Source organism: Sciurus vulgaris, assembly GCF_902686455.1.
Source record: "Sciurus vulgaris genome assembly, chromosome: 5".
Lineage (NCBI taxonomy): Eukaryota > Metazoa > Chordata > Mammalia > Rodentia > Sciuridae > Sciurus > Sciurus vulgaris.
The window spans coordinates 156,272,514-156,296,757 of record NC_136465.1 but is presented as its reverse complement, the minus strand read 5'-3'; the positions used below and the strand labels follow the sequence as shown (position 1 = coordinate 156,296,757).

The 24,244-nt window shown below is 43.1% G+C and overlaps 1 protein-coding gene across 1 annotated transcript; it reads right to left on the bottom strand.

Annotated features, from left to right (window-relative positions):
• Positions 1–1,676: 1,676 nt before the first annotated feature.
• Positions 1,677–24,042, bottom strand: AMDHD1 (amidohydrolase domain containing 1). The gene is made up of 9 exons (XM_079139215.1): positions 23,680–24,042; positions 18,337–18,443; positions 16,499–16,563; positions 14,678–14,955; positions 12,664–12,889; positions 9,934–10,058; positions 4,121–4,214; positions 3,316–3,476; positions 1,677–2,497 (listed from the first exon to the last, which is right to left on the bottom strand). Exons 1-9 carry the CDS (start codon positions 23,814–23,816, stop codon positions 2,410–2,412), a joined length of 1,281 nt encoding a protein of 426 aa, XP_078995341.1. The 5' UTR covers positions 23,817–24,042; the 3' UTR covers positions 1,677–2,409.
• Positions 24,043–24,244: the final 202 nt, after the last annotated feature.

The following is a 24,244-nucleotide window of genomic DNA, read 5'->3' as shown; positions in this document are numbered from 1 at the left end:
CAGGTGGGTCCCCTCTTCTGCTTTCACTTGAAAAAGACACAAATGCTCTTCATTTAGAGCAAACACCTTCTAGAAGGCGTTTTTACTCTTTAGATGAAAGAATATCATCCTATGTGGCTTGGGTGCAGGATAGACCTAACATTTAGTTTTGGCCTTTGTACCTATCTTCTGCTTCCTGAACTCCCACTGATGGCCAGGGGACTGGTCACAGGAGAGGCATCACCTATAGCAACCATATGCCCACGCAATCCCTTAAGACTCCACCAACCACAAGCGGGCCAAAGGCCTGAAGACCCTGATGCAGGTACAACGATACGCCATGTTACCCTTAACCTTCCCACAAGGGGTTGTGACGGTTTGGATGCAGTTTATCCTGGAAGAGTCTGTGTGCTGGAAGCTTGTGAGAGCAGGAGCCAGCAATAAGATATGCTAGACAGGGTGAGGGTCAGCACTGAAATCATTCCGGGCTTCTTGTCCCAGCATGCCCAGCTTCATGTATCTGATGAGCCAGACAGCAGGTGACCAAGCACATGAACAACACCTGACCAACATCCTGATTGGACAGGGGGCTCACTGATGCAGAAACTCCTCTCCCTAAAAGTCATCAGTGAATGGCTTTAAAGGTTGCATCCAGCAATGTCATACAAACCCCTAGACAGCTGCAACTCAGTGGCAATCCACTCAGGACTCTGCCTTTGTAGGAGCTCTGCTCCTTTCTGTTTCAAAAACAAATTGTTACTTTGCTCTCACCCTCCATTGTCTCTGAGACAAGGAACCTACACCTTGAGTGTCTCATTAGGTCCTCACTGCGGCGATGTTGGGAGGCGGGACTTTTGGAAGGTGGAGCATAATGGGAGGTCTTTAGGTCATTTGGGGTGTGTCCTTGAAAGCGATTAAGGTCTTTCTCCTGGGACTCTGGTGAATTCTTGCAATGCCATTATTACAAAACCTTCAGCTTGGCTTCACACAGTCCCTCTCTGGCTTCATGTATCTAGAGGTGACTGCTTCCTCTCACACACACGCCCACCACCGCAACCTGCCATGAGTGGAACCCTTTCCAGAGCCCATGCCCTGCTCATCAGAACTTTTCAGCAACCAAAACTCTGATCTAAACAAGCTTCTTTTGTTCATAAGTAGCATGCTTCAGCTATTTCATTTCATTTTTATTGTTTTTTTTAAAAAAAATTTTAGTTGTAGATGGACACAATATCTTTATTTATTTATTTATTCATTTTTATGTGGTGCTGAGAATCGAACCCAGTGCCTCACATGTGCCAGGCAAGCCCTCTCACTGAGCCCCAAACCCAGCCTGTATTTCATTTTAGTAACAAATATGGGCATCTTGATTTGGTTTATGCTGAGTATAGTAAAGTTTCACTAATTGTTAACCTAAATTTGTTAACCCAAATTTGATGATAATTTGGTATTTCATGTTTACTTGTCAAATTACTTTTCATAAACAGGACAAAGTTTGACCGTGTAGTTGTGCTTGTAAAGCTAGCATAAACATTTTAAAAAGATTTCAGTAAATTCACATGGCTTTAGAAATACCCATTTACATAAATAAATCATTCACTCTGCAAATGATTTTGTAATTTGTTTGTTTGTTCAACTTTGTTAAAACAAACAAATAAAAAACTATTATGGACAATACCAGTGATCTACACCCAGGGCTATAAGGAAACAATAATAATAGCACCAGCAAATATTTATTGAGAGCTATAAAATCTTTCTATAAACTAGTGAGAATCAAAGACTTAACAATTTTTAAAAACTACATTATTGGGTTGATCAAAATGCAAAAGGCTCCTATATCCCAGTGTAAAATGAGGAATCTTGACTTCTGTTGTGACACTTTATTGTTAGGGTTGAAAACACAGTAGAAATGGAAGGACACCTTCTCCCTGGGGACACTAATTCATCTGAAGAGTGTCTAGAAAGACAAACTGTGTAAGGAAAGAAAACAGTTTGCTTATTAGAAAAGGGTATATTGTAGCTTAATTTGGGGCATATCACTTGGATTTCCTTCCATCTCATGATGTTCACCAAATATAATATTAAAACTGAAATTTGAGATGCAGAAACAAAAAGGACATTTCAAATCAAGTCTGCTTTTCCCACAAAGGTATTTTTGTGATTCCCTCCTATATTAATCTTCAGCATATTTGTAACCAATCTTTGTGAAACCATTTAATGATTTCAGATTATCATCACTATAGGTTCATCTTTTTATGTGTCCATGTGCACATACTCAATTCAAATCAATCCCTCGGGAGTTTCAAGTGGATTAATAATACAATGAAGTATATTTAGGCTTAAATGACATGATCCTGATCAACCACTAAGGTATCATCTCTTATATTGACTTATTTGATACGGTGGAAGTGTCTTCTCTTTCCTTCCAGGCTGTCATTTTTTATAGATGACTTTTCCTTTAGCGATAACATATTCGATTAATTCATGATGGCCTCCAAACTGGTAAATTAAATGCTCCCATCTAGAAAGAAATCAAACTTTTTTTTCAATGGATACAAGTCAAAATCATCACTGTAAATGAACTGTAAATGCATTTAAAAACTTGATTTACAGTAGGCCATTGGTATTTGAGCTTTTTAACAAAATGGTAAATATCTAACTGGTCTATGAGAAGTAAAGTGTTGCTTAATAATATCATTTAAGAACTTGATCTTATATTTGCTTCATTACATCATGCACGAATGGTAACATAAACATGATTTTTAAAGGAAGGAGTGGATTCTGACCATAATGGCCACTCTTCTCTGTTGAATGTGGGGTCCAAACAGCTGTGATAAGCATGTGAGGGTCAAGGAATCATAGCATGTACAATTTTTGGATTTAGAACAATAAGACCCAAGTTGACATAGTGGAGGCCCAGGTAGCAGCAGACCCATGGAAGATTTGGAGATGGAGTAGGTCTCAGAAGTCAGAGAGGGAATTAATCAGAACCAGGATGACAAGCTGGAGCTAGCTGAGAGCAAGCAGAAGGTCGGGAACCAAGCAGATAAACAAAAACACATGCCAGAGGACACTAGAGTCCAAAGTCCAAGTAAACACAGCAAGAGCCTGAAAATCTATGAAAGATACAAGACATGACCAGGCCTGAAAACTTGGTCTATGTTGAAGCTTGGGATGGGGAGGCAGATGTCCTGGTTGGAAATGGGTAAAGATAGAGGGGAGTGGGTAGTGTTTGAGTGTAGTCAGAGCCTGATACTAATAACTACTGGAAACAGGATTTAAACCTCATTACATATGTCAGTGGGCATAAAATAAAACGGCCAAGTTGAGCACTCTCACCTGGATGAATTGATGACAAGGAGGTCTCCCTGTTTCCCAACTTCCAAAGATCCATGCGTGTGAGATTTTCCCAGTGCATAAGCGGCATTGATGGTGGCAGCAGCCAAGGCCTCCGGCATGGACATTCTCATGTTCACACAGGCCAGGTGCATGACCATGGGCTAAGGCGGGACAAGAAAAGCATTGGGGGAAAGTAACAGAACAGCAGCTTCTACTCAGGACATTTCTCAGCACAGCACAGCAAGTAAAGGTAGATAAATGTCCAGGCTGAGGATGTGGCTCAGTGGCAGAGTTCATACTCAGCACCTGGGCTTGATCCCGCACCCCATCCCCACCAAGAAATGTATAGGTGGAACTTGCTAGATTGCTATGGGAAAATCTAAATGTACACATGAAGGTTATGCTTTGGGAAAAAAAATCTTTTATGAACTGTGTTGTTAATATTTATTTCCAATTCCTCAAGACCCTTCTGTAGAAGATGAATCTTCCATTCACACATTATTAAAACCTTTTTGAGTTTCCGTTCTGCTCCAGAGAAGGAAAATGGGTTAATGTAAAACCACAGTGCTCAAGGCTGAATCAGAAAATAATGCAAACAGAAGCTTCTCTCTTCTCTTCAGGCCCAGAGGGGTTCATGTGGTGCAGGAAAAATCCAATTATTCTACCATGTACACTTCTCCTTTCTTGTTTGACAGGGAAATAGTTTCAGAACTTCTATACATTTTAACAGATGGTGAAATATTTTCGAGTTATTTACATGCTTGGTAGATACTCTGCTCCAAAAAACACATGAAAAAGTAATTACCATTGAAAAACAATATGCGTTAGGGTTGAAATCACTGCCCAGAGCAACTATTACCCCTTCATCTAACATCTTCCTGGCTCGAGGCTGCTTCAGTCTAAGGGGAAAAAGAAATGACAGTCAGTCACAAGAGTTGGAACTTTCATAGGACAGGCGTTTAGAATGGAAGAGAACTTGAGACTGTCAACCCCATCATGCTCTGGAAGAAGAAACAGAAAGTCAAAGTTAGGTGATTGGTGGTGGAGTTAAGCAGAACTCTAGGACCCTTGGTTTTTATCATTCTGCTTTTGGAATTACTTGGCTATTACTTAATTTGTGATCATTTATCTTGGCAATCTTCATATACATATTCAGAGATTGTTGCTAAGGGAGAAAAATATCATTTACAACAAATGGTTTTCAATAAACTAATAAAATTTTCTAACAAAATCGGATAAACTTTTCATAACTCCAAAATTAAACAACTAATGAGGTTAGAATAATGCTACTTTTTATTTTCCATTTGCCCCCCCCGCCAACCTTTTTTTCTTAAGTTTCAAACATTTTTAGTAAGCCCTATTTTAAAGTTCCAATAATTTAATGTGTAAAATGTTTGTGTTTCTTTCTGGATTAGGCATCTCCTGGGTCTCCTGGGCAAGAGTCTACATTCTTTAGGATATAACTTGAAAGTGACGTCAAAAATAAACAAACCAGATACTAGTTAAAGTGATAAGAGAGATTGAGTTCAATAATAACTATTGCAATAGGGAAGAGTACAGTATGCACTTAACCAAATTTCCATTTGTGCAGAGGTAACTGGAGGTCTTAAAGAGAGACTGAGGGAGCAGAGAAGGAACAGTAGCATGCACTCAATCAGGGACGTGGTAATTGGCAAAACACTGGAGGGGGCTGGTCAGTGAGATCCGGGTTCCTTCATTGGTGCTTATCCGGAGGAGGAGGAGGAGATTCAAACTTGTACCTTTATGCAGGAGGCAGGGGCCCAAGCCCTGGGAACAAGAGGAAAACTTTTCTGCTTGAATGATTGCCTGTTAAAGAGATGGCTCGGCGCAGGTCCTTGAGAAGACAGTTCTGGGTTGGAGAAGATTTACATCTCAAAGAAGCAGAGAAAGAACTTAAAATCACAAGCTTTTAAAAGTAACTGCTGTAACAGAGGGCCTCAGGGGGCCTATCTGCCTATCAACAGATTTTAGGCTTTAACAAAGAATATTTTCTCCTTGCAGCCTTGAGCTTTCTCAGGCAGGCACTGAAAGGAAGGGAGGGACAGGGTCATTCTAGGGGTAGAGCTTTTCAGAAACTACTGGAATTTGTTGCAGCCTCTTAGTGGCTGGCATGGGTAGGTGGATGAGATCATTTGTGCTGAGTCAGCAGTCCTGCAGCCCATGGTGGAGGCCTAGGCGACCTCCTCTGGGAAGACTTCCCAGTCATCCCTTTTGACTACCACCTCCTCTGGCCTCCCAGTGCATCTCCTACTCCTCGGTTAGCCCTTGCAGCGCTAGCTTGCTTGCTGATGTTTCATGATAACACCTGGATTTCTACTCAGCCTTGATGGACCAGTGCCGCTTAGTAGTTGTTAAATACAGCTATTGAGGGTGACCCCAGGCCCTCTCCTGGCCCTATGTCCATTTATTGGTTGGCGCCCTCACTGAGCCAGCTGTCAGGTATTTAGGCTATGGCATCTGCTCCTCTTGCTGGCAAGCCTAGCAGAGGCCAAGAACCATGTGCAGAAAGGCCTATTTTTTTTTTTTTTTTTCTTTTAATGATGATGTGTTTGTCCCAGGGCTTCCTACCCTTGGTTTTAACCAATATGTTTGCTTGAATAAAGGATACCGTGATGTTCAAGGAGCGTTCTGAATGTGGCAGAGTAGCATCAGTTTATAGCCATGCCCAAAATAGTTACAAAGTCCACCTAAGTTTGGCATTTGAGGCCCTCCACAAACTGAGCCCAGCCTCCTGTCAGGGCCTCATTACCCATCCCCTACTTGCTGCTGCACCCCAACCACCGTGGTTTCCTGTCTGGATATTTCTGAGTTTGCCATTCTCCTTGCCTAAAATGTCCAAGATGCAGTCATCCAAACCCAGTCTACATCTCACTCTTTCCTGCTCACTTTCCCTGCCACCGACACCTCCATCCCCTGCACCAGCCAGAAGGAGTAGCTCTCTTCAGAACTTTTCTAGGTTTGTTTGCATTTAGCAGAATATGTGCATTTAGACTCAAATTCCTAAAGGCAGGAATTACCTATCTGTCTTACTCTTCAATGCACCTCCAGCGCCAGCAGAGTGTCTGGCACAAGTAGCTGCTCAATAAAGACTTGTTGGAGGCATCCATTAATTTTTCATGATTGCATTTTTGTTGCATTAATCTTTTATTTCCTTCCCCAAATACAGGCACTTCTTTGTAGTTCCAATGGAAAGAGTATGCATCTCATGTATGGTGCCCAAAAAAACACGGTGGGCCATAAATGCAGCCAGTCATTCAGAAAGCCTCCAGTTAGCATGTGCTGTGTGCCAGCCTTAGAGTCATCCTTGACTCCTCTTCCTACCCCCTCGCCCCCTCACAGGGCAATTCATTAGAAAAATCTTGCTGGCTCCATCTTAAAAATACATCCAGGTTCCAAATAATATGCAGACCCCCTGCTACCACCATGGATTCAAGTCACATTCACCTCTTGCCAAGATATTTGTAAGAGCATCTTAATTGGTTTCCCAGTTTCACCCCCACCTCCCTAAGATCTACAGCCACAGGAAGCTTTTGGAAAAATAGGTCAGATCATGTCACTGAGCTATTGAAAAATGTTCCAGTGGCCTCCCACGGGCTTGCAGTCTGCACCAAAGCCCTGTCAAGTCTGCCCTTCCTTCTGCCCTCATCTCCTCCCGCTCCTTGCTCAGGCCTCTCGGGCCTCACTCTTGCTCCCAGCACACCCAGGGCATTTCCACCATTTCACTGGCCATCTCTAGGGGCCCAGAACACTCTCCTAAACAATTCCCCTCCCTCCCCTAGACGTGGCTCACTCCTCCTCTTCTAGGTCTCTGCTGGAACATTCCTCATCAAAAAGCTCTTCCTGACCAACTTAAGAAAATCTCAGCCCTCTCCCCACCCGGGCTCTCTATTCATTTACCTGACTTTGACTTTGCCTTTTTCCTAGCACTTTGCATCACCTGATATTTTATATATTCAGTTGTCCTCAGTACCTTGTTCATCTCCTCCCCTTGGAAGGCAAGCTCCTTCAGGACAAGGACTTTGTCATGTGTTCCTGTATCTCCAATGCCTAGAACAGTGCCTGGCAGCTAGCAGGCCTCAGAACACAGGTTGGTATATAAATTAATAAATTATGAGAAATGCAGAGATGATTGCTGTCCTTGAAGCACTCCTAGTCTGGGCTGATAATTTGTAGGACCACTGCAAATGTTTCCCAACTATGACATGTCAGTGAAGCAGAGGTAGGGTATAAGGAAAGGGGAGCAGCGCCCCTATCCACAGGTGATACATTCTGAGAACCGAGTGGATGCCTGAGGTCTCAGATGTACCAAATTCCAATATCAACTGTACTTTTTTGTATATATATATATATATATATATATATATATATATATGACAAAGTTTGATTCATAAATGAAGCACACTAAGATTTAGAACAATAACTAATAATAAACTAGAACCATCATAACAAAATACTGTGATAAAAATTATTTAAAACTTATGAATTGTTTCTGGGATTTTTTCCATTGAATGTTTTCAGACCACAGTTGACCAGGGGTAAGCAAAATCTCAGGAAGCAAAACTGCAGATAAGGGGGACAGTTGTAGCTTTGAACTTTCCTGCGGGTCATTCCAATGGCTCCTGCTCCCTTCTACTTAGGGGGACAGGGTGTGAGCCTGTAAAAGCTTAAGGAAGTTCCATTAAAAATGAAGGCAAGGGGCTGGGGATGTAGCTTGGTTGGTAGAGTGCTTGCCTTGAAAACCTAAGGCCCCAGGTTCATTCCCTAGCACTTCCAAAAAAAAAAAAGGTAAGTATTTCCTGAATAAATATTATGTGCAAATATATTTATGAACTACATGGTTAAAGGAAGAACTTCAGTGGCACTAGGTAATGGTTGTTGTCAAAATGAGAATCAAGAAGGAGCTCAGGGTATAAGAAGGAGCTCAGAGGACCCTGCAGCTCTCTCCTGGGGAGATCAGAAAAATCAGAACAGAAGTCAGAGAGCAGTGAGTCCTCTTTAACTGCTCCTGTGGTCTGAACAAGACACAAACCAATCAGGGCCACGGTCTCAGACTTTTACTCCATGTTAAGAAAGTAAAAACAAGGAAAAGGAAGCCTTTTTTTGGTGCACATAAAAACTTATTCCTTGAATGGTGGAGAATTAGCCGTATTAAATATTGACTGATGACTTAGACCAATGACTATGGAGATGTGTAAGAGAAGCAGTTGGTCAAATCAAGAACAGCATTTTCTGATTGTAGCCTACATTGCCTCTACCCTTACACTAAGTGAATATTAATAATAATCACAATATGTGTGTGTGTGTGTGTGTGAAACCATAATATATTAAAGAAAAGCACTGAAATATTCCTTTCTTTTCCCTTCTAAGAATATTCTGAAGCCTGGCCTTTCTCAGCCTTAGCACAGTTCATGTCTTGTTCTGGATAATTCTTCGTGGTCGGGGCTGCTCTGTGTACCAAGGGATGTTTAGCAGCATCCTGGCCTCTACTCATCCTGGTCAGTAGTATGCCCTAGTTGTGGCAACCAGACATGTCAATGTCCCCTGGAGACAAAATTGCCCTGCAGTTGAGAACCACTATCTGAAACCTGTAAAGCCCCTCCTACCCCAGAAGAGCACATAGCCTAACCGCACAGAAAGCACCTCGTCCCAGAGAAAATAAACAGACTCTGGAATGCTGGCTTCCCAGACCACAGACTTGGCAGCTGTCATGGAAGTGGTACCAGGGAGAGGGTCAGAGGACCTCAGATCTCGTGTCTAGCAGACCCTAGGTCAGTGGCATTAGTGAACAAGCAGTACTGGGTTCATTGAGCACCCACGGCAAAATCTCTGGGGAATTTTTACAAAATATAACTTCCATGTGTCCTCATCCTGCCACTCGCAAGGGTCAGAGGCTTCTGGTTCCCAATCATGGGACTTCCAGCATCCTTTTAGAAAACCTTCCTTCAGGTTCCGAGTGCTGCTGAGTATCTCTAACATCTTACGCATGTTCTAAACATCACAGAACCTGTTCCATTGTTTCTTTTTGGTACAGGGGATTGAACTCAGGGGTGCTTAACCACTAAGCCACGTCCCCAAACATTTTCAGTTTTTATTTTGAGGCAGGGTTTCTCTACGTTGCTCAGGGCCTAGCTAAATTGCTGAGCCTGGCTGTAAACTTGGGATTCTCCTGCCTCTGCCTCCTGACCTCTGGATTACAGGCGTGTGCTACCATGCCTGGCTACCTGGGGTCTAACACCTGCTAGGTAAGTGCTGCACCATTGAGCTAGAGCCCTGCTATTTCATTATTTTCTAATTATAAAAGTAATGCATGTTGATTTTTTAAATTGGAAATTTCCAAAATCCAGGGGGAAGAAAAGAAAAAGAAAGCATCGCCTTCCTCAATAATCCCACCACTCAAAGGCAATTTGGGTTAAGCTCCTTCCTGAGGGTAATTAATTTAAGAACATTTACCGAGAATTGGTATCTTCCTGAGCTAGTTGCCATCATCTGCATTTTTCAGGGTTTGTGGGGACCATGGCATGACGTTTAGGCACCTCAGAAGTCTATGTCCTCACGGCTGGTGCCTGGGGTGTCGGGGGTGAGTAATGGTCTTCTCACCTCAGCATGTATGCCGTGGTCGGCAGAAGGACAGCAGCGCACCTGGCCGTTGCCATGGCAGCAATGCCTGCATCGCTCACTTCTTCCAGGTGGCTGATTGCCTGGGCTCCCAGTTCAGCTCCAAGCTAAGCAGGATGGGCAGAGAGGAAAAGGTTTAACAAACAGCAACAACGAAGGATACAGCGCCCTGAAAATGGTTCTCCTACAAAAAGAAAGCAACACTGTATTTGTAGGCTTTCTTGTCAACTGCCTTTTATAAGCACAAGCCTCTCAAGGGACACAGGGTTTATAATTGATGTATATTTGAAAATTAACAGGGCGTTCCTTTTTTTTTTTTTTTTTTTTTTTGGTACCAGGGATTTAACCCAGGGGTGCTTTATCACTGAGTCACATTCCGAGCCCTTTCTATTTTTTGTTTTTGAGACAGGGTCTCACGAAGTTGCTGAGGCTAGCCTCAAACTTGTGATCCTCCTGCCTCAACCTCCCAAATTGCTGGGATTACAGGCATGCACCACCATTCCTACCTTTAATACTAGTTTTAAACAACAAATGCTTTCAGATAGTTTCTGAAGCAGAAAATTTTGTGAAACTTACAGATCAGAGTAAAACGTTTGAGTAAAACTGGTAATAAATTATAATTGTCATAGTATCATAAAAACACAATAAAGATAGGTACTTTGGGAATGCCATTGCATTCTGTGAAAACATATCAGTTAGGAAAATAAACTTTCAAAATGTGGAATTATGTGAATAATTTGAGACTATCAAACTGAACTTGATTTCCCTCCAGGCGAGAAACTGGAGTTAGATTATTAGGTGGAAGCATTGCTTTAAAGTGGATTCCACTGAACTGAGTCTCATCATATACTATATTCCCAACCAGTTGAGTTTGCACACACAAGAGCCCCAAGCTAACAGGTGACGTGGGGCGGACAGTAGACTGACATTGATGTGACCCAGGGAGGCTGTATTGCCACATCCAGAGCAGGGAAGAGCTGACCCCTTGGTCAGCAGCTTGCTCAGGCTTGAGAAATTTTGAACTGGGACTCTGGGGAGTGTGGTAGCCCACAGGACTGATTATGTTCTGTGGGGAAGTTTCTTCCTGACGTTGAACTCACCCCCACTCTTCCAAACTCGATTTGCTGATTAGGGGTATTGACTTCTTCAGTCGCTCTTTGTAACCGAAAGTATCTCGGTTTGTGTTCATTCAACAAACATTCAACAAGTATTGATTTACAAAAGGCCATCTGTACTCTGGGCGCTGTGCTGACCTCCAGGATTGGCTGAGGATTGGGCACAATGCTCAGTGTGCTGTAGTCCAGTAGGGGTCACTGGGTTTTAACCCAGTGGGGAAAGGACTGGGAGAGGCCATAAGCTACTCTCAGGGAGGGCTAGGAAGAAGTCCCAGAAAAGTAGCTAAGATGAAACATGGGATTAAGACTAGTTAGAGAAAGGGGAGTTCAGAGGAAGGAACAGCACGTACGGAGGCATCGGGTATTAAGAGTAGTTTTTTTGTGGCTGGTTCATGATAGAGAGGCCGGTGGGAGTGAAAACGGGAAGGAGCGAGGTGGGCGGGAAGATGGACAGGTAAGGCAGGGTCAGGTCCTGGTAAGACACACACCGCGTGTGGAATTTGTCCTAAGAACCATATTTGTCTTTTATGTGGTCTAAGCAATGGAGGGAAAGAATGGACATGAAATTTCAACTGCAAGGGGTACAGGTTAAGGAAAAGGATTGAAGTGGATGCTAGATTGAGGCCAAGAGAACAGTTATGGAGGAATCCAGGTGAGAGCTGAAGGTGGTTTGAACCAGGCAGTGAGGGGAGAGAAATGGATGCAGGAGGAGAATTGGTAGGCTTTGGTGATTTGTTGGAATATGGTAGAGGAGGGGAGAGAGGTGTCAGAATAATGCCCGGGTTTTTTTTTTTTTTTACTTAGGCAGCAAACAGAGGATGGTGCTGGTCACTGGGGCAGAAAACATAAGACAAGACCGGAAGTGACACAAGAAGGCCAGTTGGCCAAGCTGTGCTTGAGATGCAGGTGGAATATCTGCAACTGTATTTACGTCCCCGAGCAGTTATATTTTAAGCAGCAGGGCTTAGAAGAGAGATGTCTAAATTCTCAATTGTAGGGACCGGCTTATTCACTGCTAAGTTCCTAACATCTAGAACAGTGCCTGGCACACAGGTTGAAAGGATGAATAAATCACTCCGGGCAAGACATGTAGATTTGAAACCATCCTGTGACTGTTCATGGTGTGTTCCACCAACATTGATCCAGATGTTACCACAAGAAGATTCTAGAAGCTACATATGAAATTACTGTACTGTGATAGTGTGGCTTGGTACCAAAGTATGTTGTGAGTTCAATAACTGAAATCACAGAGAGCCTCCCCCCACATTAGTATCAACAGTTAATAATAAAAGTAAACGATCAAGTTGGGGATATAGCTCAGTGGTAATGCACGTGTTTAGTGTGAGTGTGGTCCTGGGTTTAATCTCCAGCGTCAAAAAGAAAAAAAGAGTAAATGATCTGCAGGGGAAAAAAAGTAAGTTTCTAGTAGAGGTCAGGGTTTCCCAGCCTCAACCAGACCAAACTGCACATTGTTCAGATTTCCCCGCTCTGTCTTTTCAGAAGGTGACTCTTAACTTCGAACAAATGGATTAAGTTTTCCATGGCAGGACTGTGCAAGAATGCATGTTGACAAGGACGTGCCCAAGGTCAGCCGTACCTCAGCAGCCTTCACTGGGTGCAGCTCATCCCCGTGGAAGTTAATCTGTAACCCCATCTCTTTTCCACTTTGAAGAATCCTCCTGGTGGAATCCAGATCAAAGACGCCCTTCTCACAGAACACATCTATATTGTCAACGTGTATTTCCCCATCTCTGCCAAGTTCCTTCAGCTTTGGGAGGTGGTTCTTGATGATGTCATCAGCAGCTTCCTTGGCAGTTTTTCCTCTGATGGAAGAAAATAAAATTACCATGAGGGGGAAAAAAAAAAAAAAATATATATATATATATATATATATATATATGTGTGTGTGTGTGTGTGTATAAAATATATATGTATATATATATTTAAAATATATCCTTAAATATACATATACATACACACACACACACACACATATATATATATATATATATATATATATATTTTTTTTTTTTTTTTTTAATGGAGAAACAGTCACCGGCATTTGGAGAACCTGAGAAACAGTAACGGTAAATTACCTCAAACCCTCAAAGGGCTAAATCTCAGGATTCTTAACTGAGCCATGCCAGCACAGCAGAGGTATCCAGGTTTCTTTCTGTACCCATCTTACAGAGACACAAATTTCTCCCCCATGCTAAAACACCCATGCTGTTTGGGGATGCCAATAAGGCCACCTGACAGCAAAGGTGAATTTCCCCATCAAGGACCCTTCTATGACATCCTGGATGCTTCCCTGAAAACCCAACTGTGGTTCCCTCACCTAGTACCCAGCTATCATCCTGCCTTTTCCTTCCTCTTTCTCCACAATGTTTCCTGAAGCATCTGCTAAGGCTTCCTGTCTCACGACCAGGGGACATGGCCAAAGAGGACAACAGGAGACCTTGAAATGCTTTCTAAAAATTTGGGGTCATTCCATCTTGGAAAGGGCTGGGCTTTTAAAATCCGATAGACACAGAGCCGCACCTCTTGCTGGCTCCACAACTTTGGACTTATTAGGTAGTTGTGATTTGCACCTTAGGGAACTGAGACACAGAACTCTGAGGGTCACTGGCAGATAGAATTTTGCAACACCTCAACCCTGTACTGGACACATGGAAAGCTCTTGCTCTGTGTCACCATTCAGAAAGTGGATAGAGATCGAACATTGCAGGGGCACCTGGCTCTCCTTGCAGTGCTTGGCAGAACATGAGGAGATGGGTGCTTACAAAAATTATTTCTATTTCTCGAGACAATCCTATGGAACATGATGTTATGCAGCTCTGTGTACAGATTTGTAATTCATGTTCAAAAAAGCTGTCACATCCTCAAAGTCACCCAACTAGAGGGGGCTAAGCTGGATTCAAACTCAGGTTTCATCACTGCAAAGTCAGAGACCATACCACACTGTATTTCTGTTTGTGTGTGTGTGTAGGAAAGACTATCATACTTTCTATTACATTAGGGGATAAAAATCTACTGTTTTCTATAGACAGGCTGTGTAAAAATTTCTCGGTGCAGTTTTAAGTTTTAATAAGTTCAGAAATATAAATGCTAAAACTTACAATAAAGATCACTGGGATATTTATAGTTTTTTTTTTTTTTTTTTTTTTTTTTTTTTTTTTAGTTTCTCTAACGTTGGGGGACTCTTCTGAGTCACCTAAGGTTTGCTCTTTCTTCTATAGGGCATTAGTATAATCTCTACTTTTATGCTACTTTGGGGCTTTTATGAAAATTAATTTACCAGAGGAAATTATTCATATTAGCATCTACAGTTTTAAAGGACTACAAAGGGGTCATTTCTTTTTGCAAACCAAAAGAACTTGAAACTTCTCCTCTTATCTCATCACTGATGAAAACTGATGGGGCTGGATGTAGCTCCATCCTAAAACCACCTGTCCAAAGTGGCTGGTCCATTAGAAGCTGAACATCTTTCCAAAGCCTTGTTTCTACCGGTCTCTTGCAAGAGCTAAAGTACAGATGCACCTCCGTCCCCGGAACGCAGTCTGCGCTTCGTTCCCACTAAGTTCCACCCTGGTCCCACCAGCTGAGATTACTTGGGCACTGAGTGAGCCCCGCAGTAAGTGGCCGAGATGCCGACGCGCCCCTCTCTCCGGGCACGCTCGATCACGCGCAGCATCTTGAGCTCCGTCTCCAGGTTGAGGCCGTATCCGCTCTTGCACTCCACCAGCGTGGTGCCAGCCCTCATCATGCACTGAAGCCGCTGCTGGAAAGAGCAGAACAGCTCCTCCTCCGAGGCTTGGCGGGTGCGCTCCACCGTGAAGTTGATCCCTCCCCCCGCCTGGTGAATTTCCATGTACGTGGCCCCTGCCAACTGAACACACGGCTCATTCAGGGGAGGTCGCAGACAAGGCATCGAACCTGCCTCCAAGGGGGATATTTAAAAACGATTAAGAAGCAAGAGGGCACAAGCACCAACTGACCAGACCAGAAAGGATGCCCATTGTCCTAAAGCTGCACTCTGCCAGGCACCAGATTGAAGGGAGCTGGGGAGGGGGTCCCAGGAAGGCGCTGGAGAGGCAGAAAGGGGAGATATGCTGTGTAGACAATTGGGGTCCCAGGGAGGCAGCAATCAATTAGTGCTGTTACAAGGGAATTTCAATATTTTAACAACCCTAACCCCAGTGTGTACCAGCTGAGTCTCAGTCCTCCATACATGTCTCAGCATATTTGAAACAACAAAGGGTAGGGGGTTCAGGGACCACCAATACAATTATTCAAACCTCCCCTAAAGAAACCCAGAGCCATTTCCATATCTCAATATTTGGGCACCAGAGTTTGGAGCCTGACCTTTATCACTCAAGAAAATAGAGAGGCTCTTCCTGGGTCCAGTGGCTTCAGTTACTCTGTACTGCAGAGTGTGGGCCTGGATCTCCTGGCCCGAGCTCTCAGCGGGCTCTGCCATCCTCAGCGGGTGACCTCAGTCAACACCCTCCCTTCTCTGGACCCGACTTTCTCCACCTATGTAATGACAGTCCTGGACTGCAGTCTCCAGTGGTGCCTTAGCTCTGAAATACTTGACTTAAGAAAATGGTCTTAAAAAGAGTTTTAGTTTGTTGAAGAAGAAATATACTTGAAGAAGTTTTTTCCTTTTTTCTGAAATAATTCCATTCAGCTGCCCTTTTTTCCTTAAACAATGTGAAAAGGGCTCCAACCAAGGATTTTGGATAATACTCAACTGGAAGAGACTTTTATAATTCTTAATGTCTCTTTTTTTATTAGAAAAGAGAATAGCATAATACTTCTTATTTTTGTGATTATTTTGTCATGCACTCTTCCACATTTGGCCCCATGGAATGGTGATTTTCAAACAGTTTCTTGGAGCTCTTTCAAATGCTACTATAAGCTGGGTGCGGTGGCACACCCCTGTAATCCCAGCGGCTAGGGAGGCTGAGACAGGAGGCAAGTTCAAAGTTAGCCTCAGCAATGGTGAGGTGCTAAGTAACTCAGTGAGACTCTGTCTCTAAATAACATACAAAATAGGGCTGGGGATGTGGCTCAGTAATAGAGTGCCCCTGAGTTCAATCCCCGGTACCAAAAAAAAAAAAGGTACTATAGGGAGTGACTTGAAGGGAAAAAAAAAGGAAAAATCAGTGGGCCACATGCTCAGCTTTGTTCTGAAAGGAGGGCATGGCTAAGAATTTTCCAATGCTATTCTACTTCAAGTGTTTGCCAGTCTTACATATGATAGAAAGATCTGGGGCAGTTATAAATACATTTTGTTGTCATTTGTTTCCCTTACTCAGGCAGATATATTAAAAAGACACATAGACTCGTATGGCAAAGGTGGACAGCCTGTGACTCTTTAGAAAAAGGACTGTACTTTATTTGGATTTGCCATTATTCAGTGCAGTTACCTTCATTGCAAACTCGTGGACTCTCTCACCAGCCCATACGGGATGTGTGTGGGCATCCACCAAACCTGCAATCAATAAATCAGGTCACCACAGAGTTAAGAGCAGGAGGCACTTTGACAGCAGGCAGTCTGCCCCATGATGCTCTTAGGGAAGTATGGTGGCCACCATCCAGTTTGGAGTAGGCAAGAGTAGAAGACTATGTCTGAGAGGGCTCCTCTGTCTGGCTCATTTGAACCCTCTAATGCAGGAAAGTAACTCAACCTGGTGATAATATTCCTTACAGATGTTTCTTGGCCCAGAAAGTCCATGCTGAGCAAACAAGCCTTTAAACCAGGTTATCAAAATCATTCGTTGAGCAAAACCAAGGACCATATCACCAAGGAACAATGATACAACTCCCAACCCCCACTGCAACTTTGAGAAGGAAAAATACAAAAAATAAATCTATCTTTAAGAAAGAAAAGCTTTAGCAATCACTTGGAACTTTTGTTTAGCCAGTACATTTTAGTAAAGGGTGTCGTTATCAAATACTTAAAACAAGTCAGGTGTGGTGGTGCATGCCTGTAATCTCAGCAGCTCAGGAGGCTGAAGCAGGAGGATCTCGAGTTCTAAGCCAGCCTCAGCAAAAATGAGGCACTAAGTAATTCAATGAGACCCTGCCTTTAAATAAAATAGAAAATAGGGCTGGGGATGAAGCTCAGTGGTTAAGTGCCCTGAGTTAAATCCCTAGTAACCCCCCACCCCCCAAAAAATTTAAAACGGCTCATAAATGGTTTTGATTAGACTAAGTTCAAAGCCCCTATTCAGATTGTTTTCTATCATGCTCTTCTTTTTCTTATAACATTTCACCCTTACTTTGTATTCTGACCCCCAAAAACCAGAACATAGAGGCTCATTCAGATGTGTCTATATACTTTTTTTTGGGGGGGGGTACTGGAGATTAAACTCAGGGGCACTTGGTCACCAAGCCACATTCCCAGCCTTATTTTGTACTTTATTTAGAGACAGTGTCTCCCTGAGTTACTTAGCACTTCGCTGCTCCTGAGGCAGGTTTTGAACTTGTGATCCTCCTGCCTCAGCCTCCTGAGCTGCTGGGATTACAGGTGTGTGCCACCAAGCCTGGCTCAACACACATTTTTAAAATACAAAAATTTTATATAAATTAATTATATTAAAATGCATAGTTTTATATAAATAAACTTAGATATAAAGCCCCTATGTTTGTGTCAAAGTCAAAATTTGTGAGATTTCTCTCAAGTGGTCACCTGAAATCACACTAGAGAGATAACGTAGATGATAGTTAATAAATTTTTTTGTGTGTATTGAAAGTGAACTGTAGAGAAATCTCTCAGGTGTCTCTAAGTCTTCATACAAATTTAGAGTATTTATGGCACTAGAGACAGCTGCTGTCCTGCTTGCCTCCCCTATGCATTGGACTAATAAAGTCATCCCAACTGTTCTGGAACTTAAACACAATGCAGTTGGTTTCTCTTCAGCATGTGAGTGGGAAGAAGTAGAAGAAACGAATGGATTTGATTCCCTGTTTTTCCTTTACCTGTTCTACAGTCATGGGTAAGATAGTTCACTAACCTCCAGTTTTCTAATCTGTAACACATAGACAATGACATCTACCTCACCAGGTAGTGATAAGGATTTACCATGAACTCATCCTTATAAAGCAGCTAGACATTCAAAGAAAAATTCAATCCATGGAGCCATTATTATTTTTTCATACTATTGTAAGACCCTGTTTAAAACAAGCTACCCTTCTTCCTCTTTATGTTCCTGCAGTACCTGTTAAAAATGCTTTCAGAGCTTTGTGAAAAAGAGGCAAGTACCTGGTAGGATGCATTTCCCAGAGCAGTCAATTCTTTCTTCGAAAGTTTCTTCAGAAAACTGTCTTTGAATCACATCAACAGGACCAATAGCTTTTATAAACCCATCACTGAAGTAAAATAAAAAAATATTAGTAAATTTAGGGAAATCTTGTGAGAAATTTGATTGATTATTTAAACTATGTTTTGGATTTCTTGATGTCAGTCAACATTTATTTTGTTTCTCTCTTGAAACTTGAGTCTTTGGGAAAGTGAGTCAAGCTATACTGAAGACAGAAAGTCAAAACACGTGTAACAAGTTTGCTGCTTGTTCCCAAATCAATGTTCCCCTTTCCCACAGTACTAGAACCTTAAGCCATGACCATGCAGAATAAAAACTACATTTCCCAGACTCCCCTCAGCCATGTGTGGCCATGTGACCACATTCTAGCCAATAGGATTATTTTCAGCCCCTGTTCTCGTTGGTTGGAATGTAAATCCATAACTAGAGATGGAGCAGCCATCGTGAATCATGGAGTCTCTGTGAGAAAGCTGACCACACACAGTGGAGCAAGGTGGCTGGGGCCTAGACCCTGACAACTCCACAGAGTGCTGCCATCAACTAGCCCTGCGTCTTAACTTCTGAAGTTTTACGTAGCAGAGAAATAGACCTCTATTCTGTTTCAGCCACTGTTAGTTTGGGTCTTTACAAATTAGTGTTTCCAAAATGGAGGTTCAGGACTGTCATCCTGAGAGCTGAAAAGGCATGAAAAGCAGGTGAGGTAGGAGATTCAGAAATGGAAGTGGTTTGGGTAACCTAACAATATAAGAGAGGAGGAGCAGAAACTGGATAAAAAAGGTAGATATTATGAAAGGGGAGGAAATGGTTGGGGTGATGAGGAGGATACATTTAGGGACAGAATAAGAAATTAAAATTTGAAATTTGGTTTTATATCCTATTAATACAATTCTTTATTATTAACAGCTTTTATCTAGCCCAATTCAATGGTCATTCCTACTGTGCAGTGAACTTGGTGGTGGAAAAGACCAGCAAGGTTAGAATCTGACCCTTGAATGGGAAAGGTCAAAGAGAATGTTCTCGGGACTATTTTTCTCCTTCTCTATCAGATCTGTGCTGCACTTGGCAGGAAGTTGTAGTAACCAGAAGCCATTGAGCGAAAGAGCTGACAAACTACCCTGCGGAAAGCGTTAATGACTGACACTGCTCTAGGAAGTATTGTGTTTTAACAGGGTCAAACCTAAGAAGTAAATCTCTGACAGCTCAATCTGTGCAGGAGGACACTTTTGAGGGCACTGGGTCCCTTCCTGACCACACTAATCACGTGATTATCTACCATCTGTGGCTTCTCATTCATTGGTGGTTTCCAAAAATGTTTGAACAAAGGCTTGTGTCTGCGGACAGTTATCAAAAGAAATAAAAGTATTCTTCTAAAAATGTTTTTCAGTAGCCATTAAATATGACAAAGATATCTATTAGTGTCATCTATTGGTGAGATTTTTACTGTTTGTTACTAAGTGAACAAAAACGACAACAAAAAACAAGAATCTAAAACAGTATACCTCCATTTCTTTACAAAACTGTATGTTTATGCATTTCTATCTGCACAGAAAAACATCTGAAGGAAGAAGCACATAAATGAAAGAAAACACACACACACACACACACACACATACATACACACCACACACACCACACACACACACATACATACACACCACACCCCTCTGATAGAATTTAGGCTCCATGATAATCATTGAGATATTTTTAGGAACCAGTTGACAATGGTTCACTGAATGTTGGATTTGAGTGATTGTTTTTTTTTTTTTTTTTTCCTTCTTGTTTATTTGTATTTTCTCACTTCTTTTTTTCCATATTTTTTATTGGTGCCTTATAATGCTACATAATGCTGAGGTTCTTTGTTACTTCTCACTTTTTCCACAATAAATATACATCACAGGTCTTTTTTTTTTTTTTTTTAAAGAAAAAAAAGGAACAGGTAAGTGTTGCTGTTGTTTTATTTACTTCCTATTTTGAAAAGTCTAAAAAGAACAATTCTACAGACTCTTCTGAAAGCAGCAAAGCAAACCAGCAAGCCCGCTGCTTCATCAGGGCAGGCCTCACGTGAAAAAGATAATGAGGACGACTGAGCAGCTCAGCACTTCTTCCAGCGGCCCTCCAAATGCTCTGTGAAACTTTGTGGAATCAACACATAGACCATCTGAATTCCTAAAGCCTAAAAACTGCTCTTATTTTACGGACAGATAGATCTGACACATCTCCCATTGGTTAGGTGGCCCTTTGTACAGTTCTTAAAAGCCCCACCCTGCACATACTGAAATGGAAAAACAACCAAAGTAACGCCATTTTGTTCTGACCTGACTCCATCGTGTGCTTGCTTATCATGTTTTCCTTTCAGCCTCCTGAAGCTGCGTCTATGTGGACAGTATAGTGGGATGTCCCCAATCCCTGACTGTGGGGCCTGATGTATAACAAAAATGACTCTGAAATGTGTAATCAAACTATTCTCTCATGTAATCAAAATAACTCTCTACAGGGTCTTTCTGACCTACATGTGCCTCAATTGTTCTTGTGGTTTTTGTGAATTTTGCCTTTATAAACACTGTACTTCCAAAATTCAGGGGCTGGGAGTTCTTTGAGGCATTAGCCTGCTCCCAGCCACCATTTGCCTGGCGTGCTCATTAAAAAACCCCTTTCCCTTTCAATTTGGCTCAATATGTGTGATGGTTTGTGATTCTCATGCACCCCATAATTATACTCTCTACCTTTGCCCTTACCATACAGTGTTACAATTATCTTTTCCTGCATCTTGTCCCTTGGTAGACTCAGCTCTGTGAGAGCAGGACCAGTCTCAGCCATTTTGCACCCCAGTGCTGACCACCATCTAACAGCTCAGTACACGTTTGATGAATGAATGGAAAGACCCTGCTTCTTTTAGGTTCATCATCTGCTTGACTCTTACTGGCCTCCAAGAGGGAGGACAAAGCACTCATCCGCTTTTGCTTCAGTGTTTTCCTTTTCTTTCTTTCTTTTTTTTTTTTTTTTTCTCTCTGACAAGCTATAACAAATTGCCCTTGTGGATGAATTTGTATTCTCATTCCTTCTTTTTTTAAAAATAATATTTTTAGTTGGAGATGGACACAGTATCTTTCATTTATTTATATGCCCAGTGCCTCGCACCTGCTAGGGGGCGCTCTACCACTGAGTCACAACCCCAGCCCTCCCTACTTCTTTTGTTCATTATGACATTTCCATCTTGGTTTTAGCCTTTGGATGAGACACTTGTAAAGAAAATGACAGTCAGTGCTTCTCTTCCTACCTTCTGGTGACAGAATCAGAAGCTTCTTCAAGATTAGCCACCAAACAAACACATACACACACACACACACACACACACACCCCCCTTTGGTGGAATTTAGGTTCCATGGCAGATAATCACTGAGATATTTTTAGGAAGGGGGAGTTTCTGGAATTCCTCCGTTTTCTTTCCTAGAGCCTAGAAGGAATTGACTGTTGGTGATCTTGCTGAGACTCAATCTAATCAGAAGACACCACTAAAACTGATCCATTTCAGACTTTGAAATGGAACTTCTTCCATCCTCAGTACACCTCTCCCTCCCCACCCCCAACTCTCTCTCCCAGCTTGCTCTCTTCTCGTCTACCAAAAGGGAAGCAGGATCAGGTTGACTTTGGACACACAGGTTCTGCATAAGGAAAAGGTTGTGAAAATTTGAGACAATTACCTAAACGATTCACCCTGAAAAAGTTTTTAACTTAAAATATTCAAATAATGAAGGCAGGAAACAAATTTCAAAGCAACTGGAATCACCAAATAAATAACTCTTTCAATCCCATAATTTATATTGCATGTGTATAAAATAGTGATGATGGTGTAAGTGAAATAAAAACAACCTAATCCAGTTGCAGTCATTTCTGAGCAGTAAAGTTCTGAATATTCCTGTGACTGTATTTTAATATAATAAATCCAACAAGTTCTAACCATGAAGCAGATTCAAATCAAGAAAACCACCAGCCAGACCAAAGCCAACGGCCTCCTTTTCCTTTTCTGTTTTATGTGGTTTTGATGTGAACATGATATAGAATGTCTAGGAATCCAAGACCTCATGTTGGTAGTATTAGTATAACTTCTATGGAGTCTGTTTCCCAACCTGAGTAAATATTTTCTCAACTTTCTAAGCAAGTGTGTGATTCTGATTTTAACAAATTTTCGAAAGTGACGTTGTTTTCGTCCATATATTAATTGAAAACAAAACCAAAATCCCTAAAATCTGGGCTCTTAGGCAACCCTGAGCAGCCTCAGATAAGCAGAAGTCTGTTTGCCACATCAGGTTCAATCTTGGCAGGAACCTTGGGGATAGGATGCAAATCCCCATCCAACCCCCAGTCCTACTCCAGGTGGCCTTCCCAAACTTTGTTCTTTTATTCACGTTTGACAGGGAACAGAAGGTGAAGAGAAAATAACCTAAAATAACCTCCTTTAATCAGGTCAAATCCTGATCCCTATTACCCAAAGTCACGGCCATTTGTCTTCCCGTTTTTTGGACTTTAGTGTGCAGACCGCAGGGATCCGAGAGGTTCTTTTAAAAATGTTCAGGCTTCAGAACTCCATCCCCAGAGGTGCTGATTTAAAGGTCCGGGAATGAGATGAATGCAGTGGTGCACCCCTGTCATCCCAGCGACTTGGGAAGTTGAAGCAGGAGGATTGAGAGTTCAAAGCCAGCCTCAGCAATTTCGCGAGGCCTAAGCAACTCAGCAAGATCCTGTCTCTAAATAAAATATTTAAATGGGCTGGGGATATGGCCCCGGGTTCAATCCCAGGTACAAAAAAAAAAAAAAAAAAATCCGGGAATAGAGGGAAGGAAGCCGGGTGGGGGAAGGAAGGAAGGAAGGAAGGAAGGAAGGGAGGGAGGGAGGGAGGGAGGGAGGGAGGGAGGAAGGAAGGAAGGAAGGAAGGAAGGAAGAAATCCCAGCCCATCTGACAAAGGTGGTCCCTGGCTGCACCTCCAGAAGAGGACACGAAACCGCTCTGATTGTTGGACAATGGTATTTTAGCGACACAAGCGGGGTCCGGATGCATTCTAATGGAGTCGTCAGTTTGAGCACTTTTTTTCACCGACGGCAACCCAAAGCAGTCCCACATGCTAACACCAGGCGCCTAAAGGACAGGCTTGCCACTGTCTCTAAGTTGCCGGGAAGCTTTCAACCGGTTCGGCTGAAAGTACCGCAAGCTGCGGAGCCTATGCGGATCGGCGCCCCAGCGGAGGGCTCGGGCGCTGGCAGCCCTCCCCCGGGCGCCGGTCACTTACGTGCCCACCACCAGGCTGGCGCCCTCCAGCACCGCCAGGCTGCGCAGAGCGTCGCCGGCCAGAAAGCGCTCGCCGCGGGCGCACACCAGCACCACTTGCCGCGCGTTCTCCAGCAGGAGGCGGTGGCCGCCCGCCATGTCGCCGCGCGTCGCGGGTCTCGCGAAGGCCACCAGGCTCCAGCCGCAAGCGGGATGGCGGAGTCCGGCGCGGGGCTGCGAGCGGAGCCTCCGGAGCCCGGAGCGTGGGGCGGGGCGGGGCGGGCACCCGCGGACGCTGCCCCCAGGTCGCTGCGGGCGAGAGCTCAGGCACAACGACAAGAAGACCAACAAGTTTGACGATTACCAATAAACTTGATCACGGACTTCAGTCTTTTTAGGTCGCCTTTTCACGCTTTGGGTAAAGATGGTAGAGCTTATGTCCCTACTTTTCACATAAGGACGCTGCAGCTCGGTCACCGGCAGATCAGGGCGGGATGCATGGATCACTGGCCATGGGAAGGGGGTCCTCCAGGGGTGCGGGCACCAGGAGGGTACGCGAGAGGTCCGGAGGGCCAGGACGAGAGCCC

Bases quoted from the DNA above. Each gene is read 5' to 3' on its own strand.
- AMDHD1 (XM_079139215.1), bottom strand. From the start codon at position 23,816: ATGGCGGGCGGCCACCGCCTCCTGCTGGAGAACGCGCGGCAAGTGGTG. The intron at 14,956-16,498 runs GTAACTGCACTG...CCGTGTGTTCAG, and splicing joins TCCACGAGTTTGCAATGAAG to TTGGCAGGGGCCACGTACAT. The intron at 10,059-12,663 runs GTACGGCTGACC...CATCCTGCTTAG, and splicing joins ACCCAGTGAAGGCTGCTGAG to CTTGGAGCTGAACTGGGAGC.